Source organism: Gymnogyps californianus, chromosome 7, assembly GCF_018139145.2.
Source record: "Gymnogyps californianus isolate 813 chromosome 7, ASM1813914v2, whole genome shotgun sequence".
NCBI lineage: Eukaryota > Metazoa > Chordata > Aves > Accipitriformes > Cathartidae > Gymnogyps > Gymnogyps californianus.
The window spans coordinates 33,737,101-33,755,616 of record NC_059477.1 but is presented as its reverse complement, the minus strand read 5'-3'; the positions used below and the strand labels follow the sequence as shown (position 1 = coordinate 33,755,616).

General features: G+C 50.5%; 1 protein-coding gene across 1 annotated transcript; it reads right to left on the bottom strand.

Moving 5' to 3' along the window:
- Window positions 1–17,031: 17,031 nt before the first annotated feature.
- C1QL2 (complement C1q like 2) lies at window positions 17,032–18,260 on the bottom strand. Its single transcript, XM_050900350.1, has 2 exons — window positions 17,622–18,260; window positions 17,032–17,211 (listed from the first exon to the last, which is right to left on the bottom strand). Exons 1-2 carry the CDS (start codon window positions 18,258–18,260, stop codon window positions 17,032–17,034), a joined length of 819 nt encoding a protein of 272 aa, XP_050756307.1.
- Window positions 18,261–18,516: the final 256 nt, after the last annotated feature.

The window sequence follows — 18,516 nt, the reverse complement described above, 5'->3', positions numbered from 1 at the left end:
GCAAGGTGGCTCCAAGGGTCCCCTTGGATAATCTGCTTTGGCAGGACAGGGCTGGTCCCGGTCAGGGTGCCCTGCTCTAACTCTAAAGGCTCCCTGATAGACCCGAAGCCAGTTCGGTTTCCATTCCAAACTGGTCTTTGCTTTCCTTGGGACATCTCTAACAAAGCCTGCCAACCTGGGTCTTGGCTGCACGTTTCAAGCTAGTACCACAGATCTAAGCCTCCTTTTTCTTCTATGTCTCCCACCTCTGTCCCATGTAAAAGCTCATCCATTGCTACAGACTCAGCTTCGCTTCAAACTGCTCTCCTCCCAAAAGAGCTCTGCGCCCAACTGCCAGCCCCCCATGCTGTCTCTAAAAAAGGACACAGTGACATTCCCACAGTGGTGTTTGGTCTCGCTCGTTCCAGCTGAAGCTTTTTAAACATATGTCAATGTTTATGTAAATATTGAAGCAGAGCTCCAAGGCAGGGAGGCCGAACGCATCCCCTGCAGTCACAGGGCTGGGATGCAATGACCTCCCGCTCACCAGACTGCCCCACCTGGCATCCTAACACACTGTCCCTTAATTCCCAGCACGACCAGGAACTCACAGAAACCACCACAGTGATGGCAAAGGCACAGTCAAATTGCCTCCAGGCTCCCCTCCTGCTGCTGTCAGGAGCCGTCAAGCCAGTCCTAACTCTGGCCGGCATCTCCAGCACAGCCGTCGGGAGCAGCGGCTTTTTTCCCTCCTGTCTCTGCAGGCAAGGACGATGCTCCCCCAGCACCAAGGGTACTGCTGCCACGTCAAGTGGCTGACTGCCGGCCAGACTCTGCATTTTCCCCCATCCTATCTTCTGCGGAGCCCCTGCGGTAGAAACCTGCAAAACAAGAGGTTCTGCAGGTTTCTACCGCAGGGGCTCCGCAGAAGATAGGATGGGGGAAAATGCTCGATCCTATGGAGGAATTGCTCATTCCTTCAAGGATTTAAAAATAATGAGCATAACTCTGCCAAAGTCTATCGTCCCAGATAGTGATGGAGTGCTGGATTCAGCGAGGTCCCAGCAGGTCAGCACCAATGCAGCACCCCAGTAGTGCACAGGCGATGGTCACCAACAGGGTTGGTCTCCTCTTCCTTGCTGGAGTCGATGGGGAGGTGTCAGCATGTTTGGAGCAGGCTGTCAGCACTCCCACAAGATGTTTAGCGATTTTGAGTCTCACCAGGAGCTTACGGTGCTGGAGCTGAATTTTCTCTCCTTGTTTTTGGCTTGAGATTGAATCCAGAGCCTTGTGCACATTCCCATCAGATACTCTCCTTGGAAATGCTCAGGCAGTTCCCCGTGATTGAGCTGGAGCAATTTAACAGCTTTCCAGGCTGGGCTCGAGGGCAGCTGCCCCTTCAGCTGCAAGTTTCCTCTTCGCACCTGATGGGTGGTAGTCATGTGCAAATCCTGTCATTGCTGTAAAAATTCAAACAGTCTGGCTCCAACGGGCTTCAGTGGCTCAGGCCTTGAGAAAACCACCTTCCTGGAGGTTCAAGCTAACACAGTTGCCTTCTCAATTCAATAACCCCGGCCGTGAGGGGAGACCTCCCAGCTGAAGGGACAGTTGCTTCCTAGACCACCCTGGTTCATTCACTCGCAATCACAGGACCATGCCCTGACCTCCATCAGGCAGCTACACCTCAGCCATCAGCTCCAGCATCTGTGCCACGATGGGCTCAGTGACAGCAGCTTCATGGTTCGGGCTTTGTCTGGCTGCTCTTTGCCAAGCACCAACCCTCGTCAGGGGAGAAACGTGGCTGGTGAGCGAAGGCGCTCAGGACCAGAGCCCCAGCTGCCCTCTGTCACCCTGGTCTGATGGAGGGAGAGCAAGGGGGTGAGTTACACCCGCCAGGACGGGGAAGGAGAGCGGAAAGCATCAGCTTGAAACAGACTGACATCCTTGCACAAACACGACACACATCTGGACCCACAGCCAATGCACCCTCCATGGTCATCGTGCAAACGGCAGTGCTGGGAAGTGGAAGCATTAGACAGGAATTCAGAGTGTTAAACCATGAATAAACCCAGTGGCACCCACCCACCCCTGCCAAGGTTTTGCTGGGTGCTGGAGACACTGGCAGTCCCTTTCCCCTCCCCACCAGAGCAGGACCAAGGATTAATTTGTGAAGCTACTTTGTTCTCCCCCTGTACCTTTTTTTAGTACGTGCCACATCTGTTTGTTTTCTCTGCTAGTCAGATGATGACATGAACCACTAAAAACTATCTTCTAAATGTGCACGTCTCGTTTAAACTACCTGGAGGTGTTTAATTACGGCTTAGCTCTAGCACACACTGCCGCTGTTGCTGCATCTTATTTTATATAAGTGCCTGGGCAAACTCCAAGGATCTGTGCCCTCTCCTGCTCTACACCACTGGGATTACATAGGGATGTACATAAAGGATATTTACAGTGCCTTCCGCTTCCCCCTGCTCTCTCTAGCAAAATGCATTGCTTAGCATCATTTATTCTGTATATTTTTTAACATCACCTTACCAGCTTCTCTGGTGATGGAGAGGTAATTTGCATTTAGCAGCCGCCCTTGAAGAGAAAGCAAAAATTAACATTCAGGTGTAGGTAGCACAAGAGGAGGAGGTAATGTAACACTCTTCGCTCTCACACTGACCGTGCATCATCCCTCCCCAAGTTGTTGTCCGCAAAGCTTTGGCAGAGGCAGCATGTAGGTTTCCTCTGAAACAGCAGCTGGGGGTGAAAGCATCATCGAGCCCAGTCAGTGTGTGCACAAACCACTACACGAGCAAGCCCGGTGCGTGCCTGCATTAGCAGGTAATGCTTGATGCACCCTTATTCCCCATGCCCATCCATGCTCTTCAGCGCTCCTTACACACAGAGCATTATTTGCTTTAGACTCCGATTTTTTGCAGGTCACAGACCCCACTGCTCTAATCTCTCCAGATCATGTTGGTTCGCCTCAGTCTTGATGTGTTTGTTATCCCTCTAATTTTGGGGTGAGACCAAGGATGAAATTACACCTGAGAGATACCCACCATGAAGTATAAGCACTGAATATAGGGGTGGGGTTTTTTTCTGGTCTAGTTTAGCTGGCCAAAAACCTCTTGGGAATATTTAAAGAAAGTTTTACCCTGAGGATTGCTATTAGCAGATGTTTCTCCACCCTGCGCCAAAATTTGAGAATCACAAGGCTAGAAGGACAGTGTCAAATCCTTGTCTTTTCTCTCCCTTCCTGCTCCATGCAATGAGGAACAGGCTAATGTTGGTTTGAATTAAAATCATTTTAATCAACAGACCATACGGACCCCTTTTGAAGTAGGTGGGAGTCCTGCCAGGGTTTCACCCATTCGGTTCGAAGCACAGCCTCACCTCCACACCCTCTGGCTGGAGGCACTCCCACTTCCCGCACAGGCTAAAATAGAACCGTCCCATGGAGATCACACCCCTGCGGCTGCTCCCGGATGGCCGAGACTGCACCAAAAAATGCAAATTCGCAGTGTGGTTATTTGGGGCTGAAGATGCTTTCGCTTCTCTATTCCAGATACGCTCTTTTTATAGGTGCTGCAGTACTTGTAAAGGCAGGGCTCGGTTGCTTGCACCAAAGCATGGGGTGCAGCAGAGGGATCCCTGAACACAGAGCAAAGTGACTTGTGTTGCTCTCCGGCTCCATGCTTACAGACCCCCTTTTCTTCATGGGAGTTGAAGGGGGAGAGCATGAGAAAGCTGGGAAAGCCCGGAGGTAGGCGGCTGCGTCCCACCGTACAGAAGGAGGGGAGCAGCTAACAAAGCGATGGGGTGGCAGCTCAAATGGACAGAAAGAGGAATTGCTGTGCGCTGCAGATATCAAATCTGGGGAACTCATCACTGCAGGACGATGGTCCTGCACCGCATGTGGTTTGGGAAGCAGATGAACTCATGGAGGAAACAATACGAAGTCACCACTCAGGCTCAGAAAGTCTGAGCCAGGTCCCAGCAGGCTGGGAGCAGGTTTGGGAAGGTATCCCAAAGGCACGCTCACTCTCTGAGGCTCCCAGAGGTATAACTCACTTTGTTGTGAGAGTCAGAGACCCAAACTCTGCTCTCCGAGACACGCTAGCAGTGCAACCCTGCCCAACTCCGTAACTGCTACAATTTCTGTATGTTAACCCTGGACCGTGGCCCCACCACATGCAACACAGGCAACAAACACAAACCCATCCCTGCCTGGTGTGAGCACAGGACAAAGAGCAAGGGATGGAGACAGAGACCAAGGAGCACAGGAACGCAGCAGAAAGCCTGTGGTCAGGTTGGTGGCAGTGAGCTGGGCACCCCCACTCCAGCCACGTTTTCATGGATACCAGGGCACAGAGGACAAAGACAGTATATGGTAGAGGAAGTGAGATGACCTAGCCAAAGAAAGGGTGATTTTTCTTCCTAGAGACACATATAGATCATGTTTTATTTCAGTTATAGAGGTGGAAAGTCCAAATAGCTCCGTGAGTTATGAATTGCTCTACAGCAATGCATGCTGTTATCACCGAAATAAGTGCAGTCCCTGTCAGCCAGGAGCAGGGCAGGAGGCAACACCCCAGCAAGAGGCTTCCAGGGGAGGCTGGAGGAGGAACCCTCCGGCGGGCAGAAAAGGCAGGCACTGCCGGAGACTGCCTTTATACCTGCACTCTACTAGCATATTGCAAGTCAATCAGCCTTGAAGTATTATCCAAGCTACACAGCTAATGCCAAATTTTAATCAGTGTTACTATTGGGCCATATGGACTAGCTGCCAGCGGGTCAGTACAGCCTGCTGTTGGTCACTGCAAGTGACACCAGCCCTGAGGTGTGCAGGAAAAGCAGGAAAATCTGATACTCTCCTTCCCTGTGCCAAGCCTAACTCCATCTTTCTGTTGATCACTTTACTGACACAACTAATAAGTTCACAAATCCAATCAAACACCAGGGAAGAGCCAAATATTACAAAACCACCACATGAGGAACCACGAAGAGGAAAAAGAAACTTTTTTTTTAAGTTAAGCCCAGAGTCAATCTGGGAGAGATGTGTAATAAATATATTAACCAGCTGTATAGTGAGCCCAGTAATGGTCTGCTAGTCCTGCAGTACCTCTGCCAGCTTTATCTGACATGAATTTCTAATGCAATTGAATCTGATTTCACTTCCCAAAGATCTCATTTCAGTCACTGTCACATATCCCACCGCCGCCCCACCGCGCAAAGCCGGTGACGCCAGCTCAGCCGAATGTCAAGCCAGCGGTGGCTGATAGCACCACATCCTCTTCCGATGGGCTCAGCCCTGCAAGGCGCTGGGCTCTGCCCGCTTTGGCTGCGAGGAGCGCGGGTGCTGGCGGTGGCTGATGCATCGCAGGAGTCACTGTTTGTGACTCTTAATGAAGTGTGAGTCAGCACCGCCACTGTAAACTGTGTCCTGCGGAGGCTTAAATATAGAAAATCCGGCCCAGGGTGGAAACAAGGATAATCAGACTGTTGTGAATGAAGTAAAAGCAAACTCAAGCTGAGACTTGAAAAGCGTGAACATTTTTACAGTGGGATTTTTTTTTCTTTTGAACAAAATTATCATTTTTCCCTTTTGTGATCTCAGCTGATAGGAGGGAAAAACAAAAAAATCTACAAGCAGGGTACCCAAACTATGCCGTGTTCCCCCCTTTCTTTTTATATTTCAAAGCTTTTCTTTCAGTGAACACTGTATTTTCCACGTGTAGAATTGGCACACTTGGAAGAGCACTAGAACTTGAAGAGGAGATCTCAGAAAGCCCCCCCAAAACCAGAGGTGATGGGCAAAGAAGCTACAGGAACAGGGAAATTAAGTGACAGGGATCCAGGGAGACAGAGCTTTGAGATAAACCTCTGCATTACTCACACACAGCCACTAATGGGGAATTACATGGGGAAAAGGCTTGGGGTTATGTATGTTGGTTGTTTTTTAACAGGTAACCTGCAGATTATACAGATTAAAAATACGGTAAAAAGTTCTGAGGCATCGTTGCTTTGAGGGGGGCACTATGGTGAAAGCAGTGAGTGTTCAGCCCCACTCAGGCTCAGCCCCACGATGCTGTCCTCTGGCGCACCAGGTACATACACGCAGGGCCCCTGGAGCTCAGAGGTATGTAAGTCTCTCATATCCATAAACTACAAAGGGATCTGAGCGCTAGATGCCTTTGGAAGCCTGAACAGCAGGTCCAGGTTTCCATCTTCTTACCGTAGATGCAAAAATAATGTGCTCAGACAGATTTGTAGAGGTAACGCCAAAAGAGCATCCAGTGTGGTGAGAACGCCTTTGCAGGGTCACTCAGTAGGACTTGGGGGGATCCTGGGCAGCACGAGCTGCGGCAGTCTGGCTCTATGAAAACAGGGATGATGCAGGGCTTCGCTCCAGGGACTCAGTCCCTGCAAGAGCCCTTCCACCAGCACCACCCTGCCCACACCCTATCACCCCGCGCACCTCCATCTCCTCCTCACCCCAAAACCCCCGCACCTCAGAGCCTATCAGAAAAGCTACTTGCCACATGGTTTCCCTGCCGTGACATCGAAGCAGGCAGCCAAGCAGAGCAGAGCACCGGCGGGGACGCTCCCTGCCCTCCACCCTCCATCGCCAGCTAACCCCCCGCCAGCCCCGGTCCCGGCCCCGGTCCCGGCCCCGGCCCCGGCCGCGGCCGCGGCGGTGCCTGCGCAGGCAGCCCAGCCCGGCAGCGCTGCCATTCCTGGCCGTCGCACGCCCTCTCTTGGGGAGCGACCCTCAAGGCCAGCCCCATCCACGACGCATCGCCAGCAAAGGACTCCTGTCCGGGGCGGGGGCAAGCTGGGAAGACCCTAACAGGAAAATCTAACCCTTCCAAAATGGACCTAACAGAGATGTGGTGACTCCAGTGTGCAGAGGGAGCATCACCTGGGGCACGGAAACACACCGAACTTCATTTTGAGAGGGCTATATTAGAGGTAGGCAAATGGGTATGTATATAACTCTGCAGATACACAGAGAAAGAAAGGGTGATAGAAAATCAATAGTGCATATGATCTCGAGGAGTCATCTGGCTTGGCTCCCCACCCCAATACAGCTATGCTACGGCAAAATCTGATGGATGTCTAATGCACTTAGAGTCCTTCTGTGCTGGAGACCCACAGCCTTCCCAGGCAACCTGCTCCCATGCCTCACCATTCAAAAGCTTCTCTTTCTGTTTGACCTTGCTACTGCATCTCAAGGCCCTCTTCTTTCCTATCCAAAATGAGCACAGAGAACACATTTCCCTTCCTCTCTTGTCATTAAGGACAATCCCCTCATGCTCCCTATACCCTTCTTCAGGCTGAGCAGCCCAATCCATCCCTCTTTCCTCTCAGGTTGCATTTTCCAGGTCGCGAGACTGGAAATCCAGTTGTCTCCTGAACCATCTCCAGCCATCTCACAGTTTTCTGATTGCATGGTCTCCACAAGTAGAGATTGCTCCAGGTGAGATCTTCCCAGAGCCAGGAGAGCGGGATTACTTCATGTCCCTTGGAAGCTCTGCTCCAGCTCCAGCACAGCTCAATATGTGCACATCTCAATAGGTACAGTGTCCTTTTCCACAGCATACACAGTCACCTCTCTGAGAAGCAGCTCCCTGGCGACTGTTTCCAACCATCCCCTCTGCTCCTCTGGCTTCCCGGCACATGTCCATGCCATGGACTGCCTCCAAGTAAAGGTAACTTGCACCTCTTGAATTCTCTCCTGTTTTTTTTACATCCCTTTCCTCTGTTTTGTCAAGGTCATTTTGAATTTAATCCTCTTCTCTGCCTTCATGTCATCTGCAGATTTAACAGACAGGTCTTCTACTTAATCAGTCCCAGCAGTAACGATGGCACTGAATAGAGCAGAGCACAGGACACACTCTGGCACCGTCCCACACAACACTTGATTCTCCTGGCAATGCACCATCCGTAACCGGTCTGATGGTATGTTACCCAATGAGCTTTGAAATCACTGTGTAGGAGATTCATCTAAGTCATATGATCAATATTCGTAATATTCCCACAGCTGTTTTGAATGTAATTTGCTACAGTTGCAGATCATTTTCTTATTTATCAGCAATAAAAGGGAGAAGGGAAGAAGACAGCTTCACACCTGTTAAATCCGTGGTTTTCTCTTCATTACCTGATGCCGACTCTGATGCCTGCCTGAGGAATTGCCACCAACACAGAAGTGATCAGCCGGGGGGGAAACACAAGGGAAATCACCAGGCCACTCCACCCCTAGAAGACTTGTGTTCGTGCCTTGTACATACGGCGAGTTTAAAATGTCCGAGGGCAGTGACTGACCTCAGTTTGCAGATAGGGACGATCGCTCAGTCTTACGCCAAAACCCTCTGTGAACCATGAGCCTTATTCCTCCCACTCCACTCCCTCCCACCACCAGTCTGTGACAGCTAAGAAATTTTTAAAAACTCAGCTCTGCCATCGTCCATACTGCCATTTGACAGCACAGTTCATGGATTTTTCAGGCCAGAGGGGACTGTTATATTCACCTCGTTTGACCTTCTTAAGCAATCCAGGCTCTCGTATTTCACTCGGAGATTCCCAGGAGCAAATCAAGTGATAAACACTTACAGATACCTCAAAATTTAGCTCTTGCAATGAATCCCTGCCTACCTGACAAGTTTGCTTTTCTATTGCTTGGAGAAAGTAGTTTGAGAAATCTTGTATGAGAAGCTCCATTTTTCAATTTAAAGTCTGCTGGAATACAGAGGTTTCTGGTGGCTACAAGGTAGCATAAATTCATTCTCCAGGCATCTTGCTTCCATGAAACAAACTGCTTCCCATTTAAGACCCATCTAAGAAAGTAAAACTTGGCAGTCCTATTAGTCCACTAATAGAAAAGAAAAAGTAAAAGGACAGCTTGTGGTTAGTTGCAGGTAGATAGGTAGTTAGTGCACTAACTTAAAAGAAAATTACCTTGGACAAGCTATCAAGAATTCTGCTTCATCATTGTGCCTGAAATCAAAGATGTTATCTCTGATATCAGAGATAGCATCTTGTATATTGTTCATCTTCCGTTCTCTAAAACCATCATACAGCCTCTGCGTACATGGGGATCACACTAGTCTACAATTGCTTCAGTTTTACCTCCCTGGCTTTTTTTTTTTTTTCCTTTGGAAGGATGGTAGTAGGAAATGGAAGAGGAAATCTGAATTGCAGTTCTCAGAAAACACCAACCACCAATTAATTCAACAGCCATGTATTTGATTTGTGCTGTTCTGAAGTAAAAGCACAACTATCCCATGCTCTGCTCCACAGGCTTCAAAGACTGTACATATCAATACAGAGGCTTATTGATTATGCCAAGACCAAATCGAGTAACTTCATGAGAACCGAGAACAGTAACAAAAACCACCACCACCACCAAATCTCTACCAAAGATTAAACCTAACCTTGATCCTGCCCCACTAAAGCCACTAGCACCTGCCCACCAGCTTTTATGGGGATCAGATCAACCCCATAGAGAACATCTACTCCACCAGCCACATGCCTTTTCTTGAGCCCTTCCACCTAGAGACCAGAGCTGTTACAGACCTGGGGAGGCTAACGAGTCCAAATGTAAGGAAAAACAGGCAACAATTAGTTACTCAATTAAGTATTTTGAGGCTAAGAGCCAATTATTCCTTACAATGTCCCCCTGATTTTGCTGCTTAGGGAAAGATGTTGGAAAAGATTTGAGCAGAACTTATTTTGATGCTGCAAAAGACAATTTTAGGCAGAGAGTCACCGCCGGGTTCAGCGGCCATGGACTCTTGTCCTGTCTTAGGTTGCCAAAACAACGTTCCCCTGGAAGAGAGAAAACGTTACGTCTCTGAGCACTCTTCCTGTCCCATCTCCCTTCTCACAGCTTTGAACAAACTTTGTTTGAGGAAAGATTATTTAGATCACCCAATCAGAAGTGAATTAAAGCTAAGACTGTTTTAAAGACCTGCCTTGCTTTGATGCAAATACATATTTCCTTTACAATCAGTTTCTCTTCACATCAGTTTGAGCCTTTTTTTAGGATCAGCTGGAACACCTTTCCTCTTTTCCACCGTAATTCTGAAAGCAATATAAAGTGCAAATAGCCATTGAGACACAGAGTATGCTCAACAGAGACACATTTCTGTGTGGTCTTCCTACCCCCCACTGACAGCCAAGGCTTTGGTAGAACCTGATGCAGCACCGTGACTCACCCAGCCTGTAACGGTTTAACTGGGATCACAGCAGTATTCTTACTATGCACAGCAGTGCCTTTTGGAGACTTCACAGTGTACACCGTCAATATGTAATAACACTATGCATCGTGAATTATGGAGTTGCTGGAATCAATGGGATTTTGCATATTAATTGCAAACACACCCAAAAAGACAAAGGAATTTATTGGCTTAATTAGTGTTTCAGCTCTAATAACGTTCAAGCTTCATTCTCAGACAAATTGATAAATAGCAGCACAGTGTTACTCCTTGAGGATGCTTTGCCTTTTTAGAGGGGATGCTAAAGTTTACGATCCAAGCTCTCTCAGCTGCAGCGATGCGCTCAACAGGGTCTTGGAGAAGTTGAGCTTCAGAGGTATTTGACACCTCTCTGTCCTAAGCAGGTTGCTAGATGCTGGCAAAAGGAGCTACTCCACCCTCTCGGCAGATGCTCACGGTGTTTTCCCTGAAAGGTATTTATATAGTGACACTTACTGGGCAGGACACAAAATGGAGCCGGACCATTTCCATATCCAGGGTACAAAGACTGCGATTCATTATAATATGTCCCCAAACACTACATAACAGGAACCAGTTGCCACAGAGGCAATCCGAGGGTAGCTACATGTAATGTACTTAAGGATTGATTCTGACTCCACGGATGCTTAGAAAAACTAAGTTTGAGAAGAATTAGATCAGTGTACCTGGAAGCAGACTTTGGCCCTTGGGCTCCCAGCTCCCAGGAAGGACAGCTCCATGAAAAATGACGTGCCAGGAGAAGGAGAAGCAAACATCAAGAATTCAACCGTATACCAAAACAAAACAGAGAGAAACCCACCTGGATCTGATCTCCATCACCTCATGCATTCACATGCTGCAGCACAGCACGGCTGACACGAAGTTTCAGGAACAGCATTACAATAACGAGGAAAGAGCAAGACACCACCTGAAAAGCAGCTTCCTCCCCAAGGAGTTAAAACATTTTCTGCATTATCATACCACCGAAATTGTGTCTTAAAACTAAGATCGGACAAAGAATCATTGTTCATAAAGCCTGTGCTCACATCTTCAAACAAGTTATTCTCCTGGGCATGTTTCCCCTCCATTCTCAGCAGCAGATCTCTCCTCTTTAGGATGGGGATCACATCACAACACTTAAGCAATAAGCAATTTGTTGACAAAGAGAAATGGCACCAAGAAAACATTTCAGCTGCATTCAAGACTGGGGTTGGATATTTTTTGTTTGTTTGTTTTTCTAGACATGATCTGGCAGCTGCAAGCAAAAAGAAGAGCCAGGATCATGTGAACGTCCCCTTGCTGGGAGGAGCGCAGCCAAAGGCTGCAGGCAAGCCATGTTCTCCATGTCACCGTGCTCACAGCGCACTGGAGGAAATAATCCTGCATTAATAGGGCAGCAGATCACAGGGATCAAACAGGCCTTTTCTGTTTCTATCCTAGCTCATGCTAAAAAACAAACCACGAGCAAATGCAACAGAGAGAGGGATATGCCATCAGCCCCCTGTGAAGAAAATCTACTCCCATTTATTAGAATATAGAGCTGTGCCACACAGGGTAATGGTTAATTCAGGCTACTTTATGACTGGAAGAACCCAAAGAAGATGGGCATTTATGGCTTTCTCTACAAGGAAACAGGGCCATAACTCACAGCTCCTTCAGAATTATGCTCTGCAAAACCTTGAGAGCAAGATCCTGCAGAGCACACTGCGGTGGGGGCCAGGACACAGCAGTGCCTCGGCACCTTTCAGGCTGTGACCTGAAACAACCAGCTGTCAGGGCTTCAGCCTGAACACAGGGGGAAAGAAGGGGAATTCCGATGTATGTTCAAGCCTAGGACATCGAATCATACCGCAGCCTCAGCTTCTTGCCTACCCAGGAGGTAATGCCTCTGTCCCCCAGGCTATTCCAGGGAACCAGCATTGACCTCTGCTGGCCTCTTCGTAACTCATCGTTAAGGCCAGCAACAAACAATCTGGTCCTAAATCAAGAGGAATAGGAAGGAGCTCAGATCCCTGCTTTAATCCCCCATACAGCCTTCAGAAATGAAGCTTGCTTAAGGGTGAGTGGTAGGCTCCAGAAATAGTCCCCCACTTCTGCTGTGGCACCTGCTATGTGACCAAGGGATCAACTTCTGAACTGGCACGGGCTTGGTCTAGAGAAACGGGCCCCCATTTGCATGTTAGCCATAGCTTATAATCAAGCTGAACCTCTTTCTGCCATTAGATGTGAAACCAGCTGAGAGCAGGCTCTCACCCCTAAGTGCCAGGGCGTCCACACGGTAACAGTTTACCTCTCTCGTCTGTAATTAATCTTCCAAGTCTCTGCACAATGCAAACATTCACAGTAAAAAGGACCAAACTCCTTGCAGTCTCAAAGTCAGTGAAGATTCAGTTAGTCCTTATTTTATTCTGACAGGCTCCTTTATCCCAGAGACAATACTAAGACACAGGATCTTAGCAGGAATTTTTCCCAGAGTTCAGTCCAACAACAAAAAGGAAGAAGAATGGCATGTTACAAAAAAAAGGTATTATTTAACACAACCATATTAGATTTAAAATAGATTTATATGCCATTTTGCCTCTATCTGCCACGGACCCCTTTAATATAATTAGTCTGTGGCATAAACAGAAAAAGATCACACGAGCATCCACCAAACCCATCCTCCCTACTTTGTGAGTTCACAGATTAAACCTGTCTAGGCACCGTAAGCCACTGAAGGAGCCAAACAAGGAGATAAGCAAGCATTAAATCACCGAGAAAAATGCCCAGAGGGAGTTTCAAAAGCAGTAAGTCCAAGACCAAAGTGCGGCTCAATGCACATGTGTAAAGCCATGAGGCACAAAAAGCAACACTTTGCTTTTCTAACAGCAGAAGGGAAAGAGGAGAATCCAGACGCAGGGCTCTCCTGCACTGCTGTGGGACAGCGTGGCTCCATCAACCCAGGCGTCACTCCACAAAGGGATGAGTGTCAAGGAGCAAACCTGCAAGCCCAGATCCTGGAAAATACAGAGGCACCAGACTTTGCATGGGACATCGGACACCCAACTGCTCTTCCAGCATGGGTATCCTCAGAAAACTCTTTCTGTACACTGGCTGGTGAAAACTTAGGCCCAGCAGCTAACCTGCTTCACTCAAGTCAAAGCAGGATTTCCTCACCCATCTCGCTAGAGACTTGACAGGAGCTCCCCAAGCCAATGAAGGTCAAAACAGATGGAAACAAGTGCCCAGCCACAAGCCCACTGGCTTGCAGGCGAGCACAGTAACCTGAATGCCTTCCTCCAGAGAACGGCCGCAGACAAGGGGTGGCTGGCACCCCTCTTGGGGCTCTCATCAGCATCCCCATTTCCCCTTCCACAGTGTTTTGTGTGCTTGGATGTCTCCCTGCTCCCATCTTTTCCAGGGATCCCTTCCACAGCCGGTGCTGCCCAGGCATGGTACAAGGGTCAAGGATTCACATCAGTAGCACAAAGATCAGGGATTTGTTGCTGCAATATATGAGTTGCTTTGAGAGCATGAACACCTGTCTATTTTTTTTATCTTAACTTTATTACTATTATTTTAACTTGAGCATGCAGCTGGGCACAAAACAGAAGTACCCTTTGTCTAAAACTCCAACCTTCCACTCCTTTCAGGGAGGTTTCCCTGTTTGCATCACATCTGATCACCTCACAATTTTTAAAAACATTTGCTTTACTCATCAAGTAAAATAACACTTCTGAGGGGTCAGACCTCCAGAGCAGACACTGGCTAATGGTTGTTTGAGATGCCAGTATCATTTGGGAAAGCCAGTCCCAGAGAAAGCTGAAGCCAGCCTCTGAGTACACATTAATTCTCCTCCTCCGATCCAAACTGGGGGACCAGTGTATCCCCACTACAAACAGCCCTTTCTCTTTGTCCCATGAAACATATATAACCCAGGGACCACATCTAAGCGGAGGAGGACCCGGTCAAAGCCCAGAGGGTTAGGAGCCCACCACAGGCTGCTTGCTGGGCTGCGCATGACCCTGCTCTCAGCGACAGCCACCCGCAGCACAGGGACTGCCATCCCCATCCGCCACGCTGCCTCTGCTTTTCTGGACAGCTGCACCACCGAGCACCAAAGTTTTTCATCTCCCAATCGCTTTTCCCTGTGTTACTTCAGAAAAAAACCCAACCCACACACTGAGCTACTACCAAGATGACTGGGATGGAGGAGCCTGTCCGAGCACCACTGTCGCAGATGCTGGGTGAGAGCCATCAACCACCCACAGAGGCAATCTCGGAGGACCCTGCAATGAGGAGAGGAAACAAAAAAGCCTGCGAGCAGCCGAGGGAGACGTTCATTCTATCGATTGTGTAAACTGTCAGTGGAGTGGCAACAAGCATTTTTTTTTTGTTTCTATCCTGGGGAATAATCCAGCCTGATAATTAGTACATAAGAGATAAGTGGAAAATGAGACATCTAGTGAGGGTGGTTCAAGCCTCCTCGTGACATTGATAATGTGCAGATACATAGATCACTGTCGGGGCAAACCGCCACTGTGAGCCTGTGTCTTCCCATTGCCTCATCAATCCATCATCCGCTTAGCTACTGACACCTTGGCAGGCACACACCGCCAGCCCTGCATTTGAATTGCGAGAAGCAGGCTCCACCAGGGAATACAGATTTAAAAATCTAAGATTCAAATTTATTTAAGTATTGTGAACAGCAATTCCCTTGCAAGGCATCTTCATTGCCCTTTTGCCAAGGGGGAACAGTTGGGTCTTTGTTAGAAGTACAAATTGCTTCTTAATGCAAAGGATAAAGCAGAGCCCAGGCACCTCCTTAGAATTCCTCCTGGCTTCTGCTAATGCTGCTGCATGTCAATTTTAATTTTTTGAAATTTAAACCGAGGGCTTTGTGTCTAAGCTCCATTTCATCGGAGGGGAGGGGAGGAATAGTCAAAAAGGATTACGGATCCAGGGGGAATTGAGGATCCATAGCAATTATACTTCATTTGGGTCTCAGACACTGGTTTTAATCATATTCTAAATAGTACAAATCGACAAGACATTAGAGATTGATAAGTGTCTAACACATGTACCTGGTTATGAACTCTGCTTCCCTCAGCTGGGGGATGTTTGAGGACAGGATGAAGGGAAGAATTGCTTTCTCTCTCTGACTCTCCTCTTCCAGCCAACGAGAAGACAATACCCACCGAGGACCAGGTAGGAGACAGAAGAGACTCTAAGAACTCGGTCATCACTGGGCTGCCCTGAAGTGGGGCTGGAACAAGTCCATCCTGGCTGTGATTCCCTTTCCTCCTGCAATGTTAGGGCAGGGGCAAAGCTCCAGCCTTGGCAGAGCTGTTGCAGTCCAGCTGCTGTCTCTCTTAGCTGTGAAACTGCACTAACACTGCAAAGGGCAGGAAGCTGATAGGGAGGTAAGACCTTCAGGAGGGAAAAATGAAATGACAAGACAATGAAATGAAAGTAAGCGCTTTTGTAAATCAACTTAGCTCTTTTAGCTGCAGCGGAGCAACCCCAATTTATCCAAACTGAGGAGGTTACCACCTACTGGGGTGATGATGAAAGATACACGTCCTCCACCAAAGGCTCAGAACCGCACGCACTAGTTACACACCCGTGTGCTTTTAAAAGGACACACAGTGGCTGGGATTTACCGAGGACCAGCAGGAGAAAACCTTTCCAAATGGTCTGAATCTGTCAGTCTTCGGTGAGCTTTCTCTCCCAGCCCACCTCAGGGACTGTGCAGACCCACCTACAGTCAGGTGTGGTTTCCAACCCATATACGCACTGCAAGTGCGGGGGTTTAGACAGACTCTCTCCCCCGCTGCCTTCTTATATTTGTCAAGCATGTTACAGAAACACAGCTTTCCATAATCACTGATTAAACTGCTTTTCTTGTACTTCACTAACCTCTGGATCAGGCTCAGACCCAGTAAATCTGTTTAGGAAACCCGCTCCGCACCCCCACTTTCACCTCTTGATGACTGTGTACTGCCTTTTTACAAAACTGCAAAAGGTGAAGTTTTTTCCTCTCCCTCTGCTTCTTCCCAGCCCCCTTGAACCATAACCAAGACCTAGGCAAGGTGCCCCATCCTAACTTTAAGTTTTGCTGCAAACCTAAGGGAGTGAAGTGACCCCCTTCTTTACCTCCCACCCTCCCGTGGCACCACCACAGCGCTCCTTTGCAGCACTGGAAGAGACAGACAGCAAGAAGGCATTGTCTAAAAACATAATTTAATGTGATATTTTGGTGATTGTGGTCAATGACTGAATTCTTTCGCAGACAGGAACAGGTTTGACGTTAATGACACCATCATTCACACAAGCATCGCATTGCACAGAAAAGAAAAGTTTGCACTTGACCCCATACAAACAAAGCAGCAGAGGAAAAACCAGTTATGGTCCAGTCCCACTTCATGAATAGTCGATCTGAAAATTCATCATCATAATTAATACTCATTGACAAAAAAATGTGACCGGTTCAAATACTCTGTGTGGCACAGTGCGAACTCTGGGCTCTCTTACACCGCCCGGGGAACCACTCAAGAGTTTCAAGCTGCCGAGTTCCTCATGTATCACACAAAACACTGAGGCTGACAAAGGGGGTGGGAGGTCAGAGGAAATGGGGGAGAGTAAGGAAGGGGATCGCTTTGTTTCACTTCTATTTCGTTTCCACAGGGGTAAAAAAAAAAAACCATACAAACTGATAATGAAGCTAAAGTGACCTGTGGAGACAGCGGACACCAGCGGGAACAGTGGCACGATGGGGTACAGAAACACCAACCAGCCCCACGCGCGTCGGTGGCGGGGCCAGTTGTGTCGCATCACTTGTTGTGTGTTAATCGGGGTATAAAAGAAAGCCAGAGAAAGTGCTGTACTTATTGTTGTTGCCTCCGTGCGCTTTGCCTCCGTCCAGCTTGACATACACCTCGTCGCCAGAGTCCAAGTGCAGCACCACACTGTTGCTGGCGTAGTCGTAGTTCTGGTCCGCGTCCTGGGCGATGGCACTGGCCCGCACCTGCCAACACAGCCGCGGGGCACATCAGCCCCCCGAGCCCCTCTTCCCCAGCCCCTCCATCAGCCCCCCAAGCCCCTCTTCCCCAGCCCCTCCATCAGCCCCCAAGCCCCTCTTCCCCAGCCCCTCCACTACCGCCGTGACCTCCCTCCCGCCCCCCTCCTCACTTCTCCTTCCCCCCATCCCGGCAGGAAAGTTTGCGAGCCGGGAGTTTGGAGTTCCTCGCGGCTCTAAAGCTGCTCCCGGCGCTGCACCCCCGCCCCGACGGCGGGGAGGATGCTCCGGCCGCTCCTTTCCCCGGGAGCGGCGGCGGCCGGTGCCGGCGGCCGGTGCCGGCGGGCGGCGCCGGTGCCGGCGGATGGGGGGGTGGACCCGGGGCGGGGAGGACGAGCCGGGGAGCGGCGGGGACCCACCTGCCCGTTCTTGCAGAGGTCGGCCCACATGCTGGTGCCGTCGCCGCCGCGCATGAGGATGTGGTAGGTGAAGAAGTAGATGCCGCGCACCTGGCAGGTGAACTTGCCGCTGGCCGGGTCGTAGTGGTTGCCCAGGTTGGTCACCACGTCGTCGAACTTGAGGACCTCGTAGCCTTCGTGGGGGCTCTTCAGCCCCACGTAGAAGGCGATGCGCGGCCCGCCGAAGGCGGCGCTCAGCCCGCCCGCCGCCTCGCCGCCCGCCGCCGCCCCGCCGCCGCTCCCGCCGCCGCCCGCGCCCGCCAGCGCCAGCCCGGGCAGCCCCGGCTTCCCCGCGTCGCCCCGCTCCCCCGGCGGGCCCCGCGGACCCGGCGGGCCCGGCTCCCCGGGGGGTCCGCGGGGGCCCGGCTTGCCCGGCCGGCCCGGCTCCCCCTTGGGTCCCTGGACGAAGGGCGGCGGGGGGTTGGCGCCCAGGTCCTGCAGGGCCTCCACGGCGGCGGTGCTGCCGGGGCCGGGCGGCCGCCCGCCGCTGTACGGGTCGCAGATCATGCGGCAGGTGCCCATCATCTCGTAGTGGGCGCCGCTCTCGGCGGGCGCCTGCAGCAGCAGCAGGGGCACGGCGACGAGCAGGGCGACGGCCATGGCCAGGGCGAGCCCGGCGGCGGCCAGCAGCCGCCTCCTCCGCTGCCAGAGCCGGGCGGCGACGGCGAGCAGGTCCTCCTTGCCGTGCGAGGCAATGGTGGCGCGGGGGGCCGGCCGCTCCCTGCGGGGGACGGCAAGAAAAGGCGGTGAGCCCCCCGCCGCCGGCGCCTCCCCGCCCGGCCCCCGCCTCAGCCCGCCCGCCGGCCGGCCGCTCGCCCCGCCATGCCGCCGCCGAGAGCAGCCGCCGCCGCCGCCG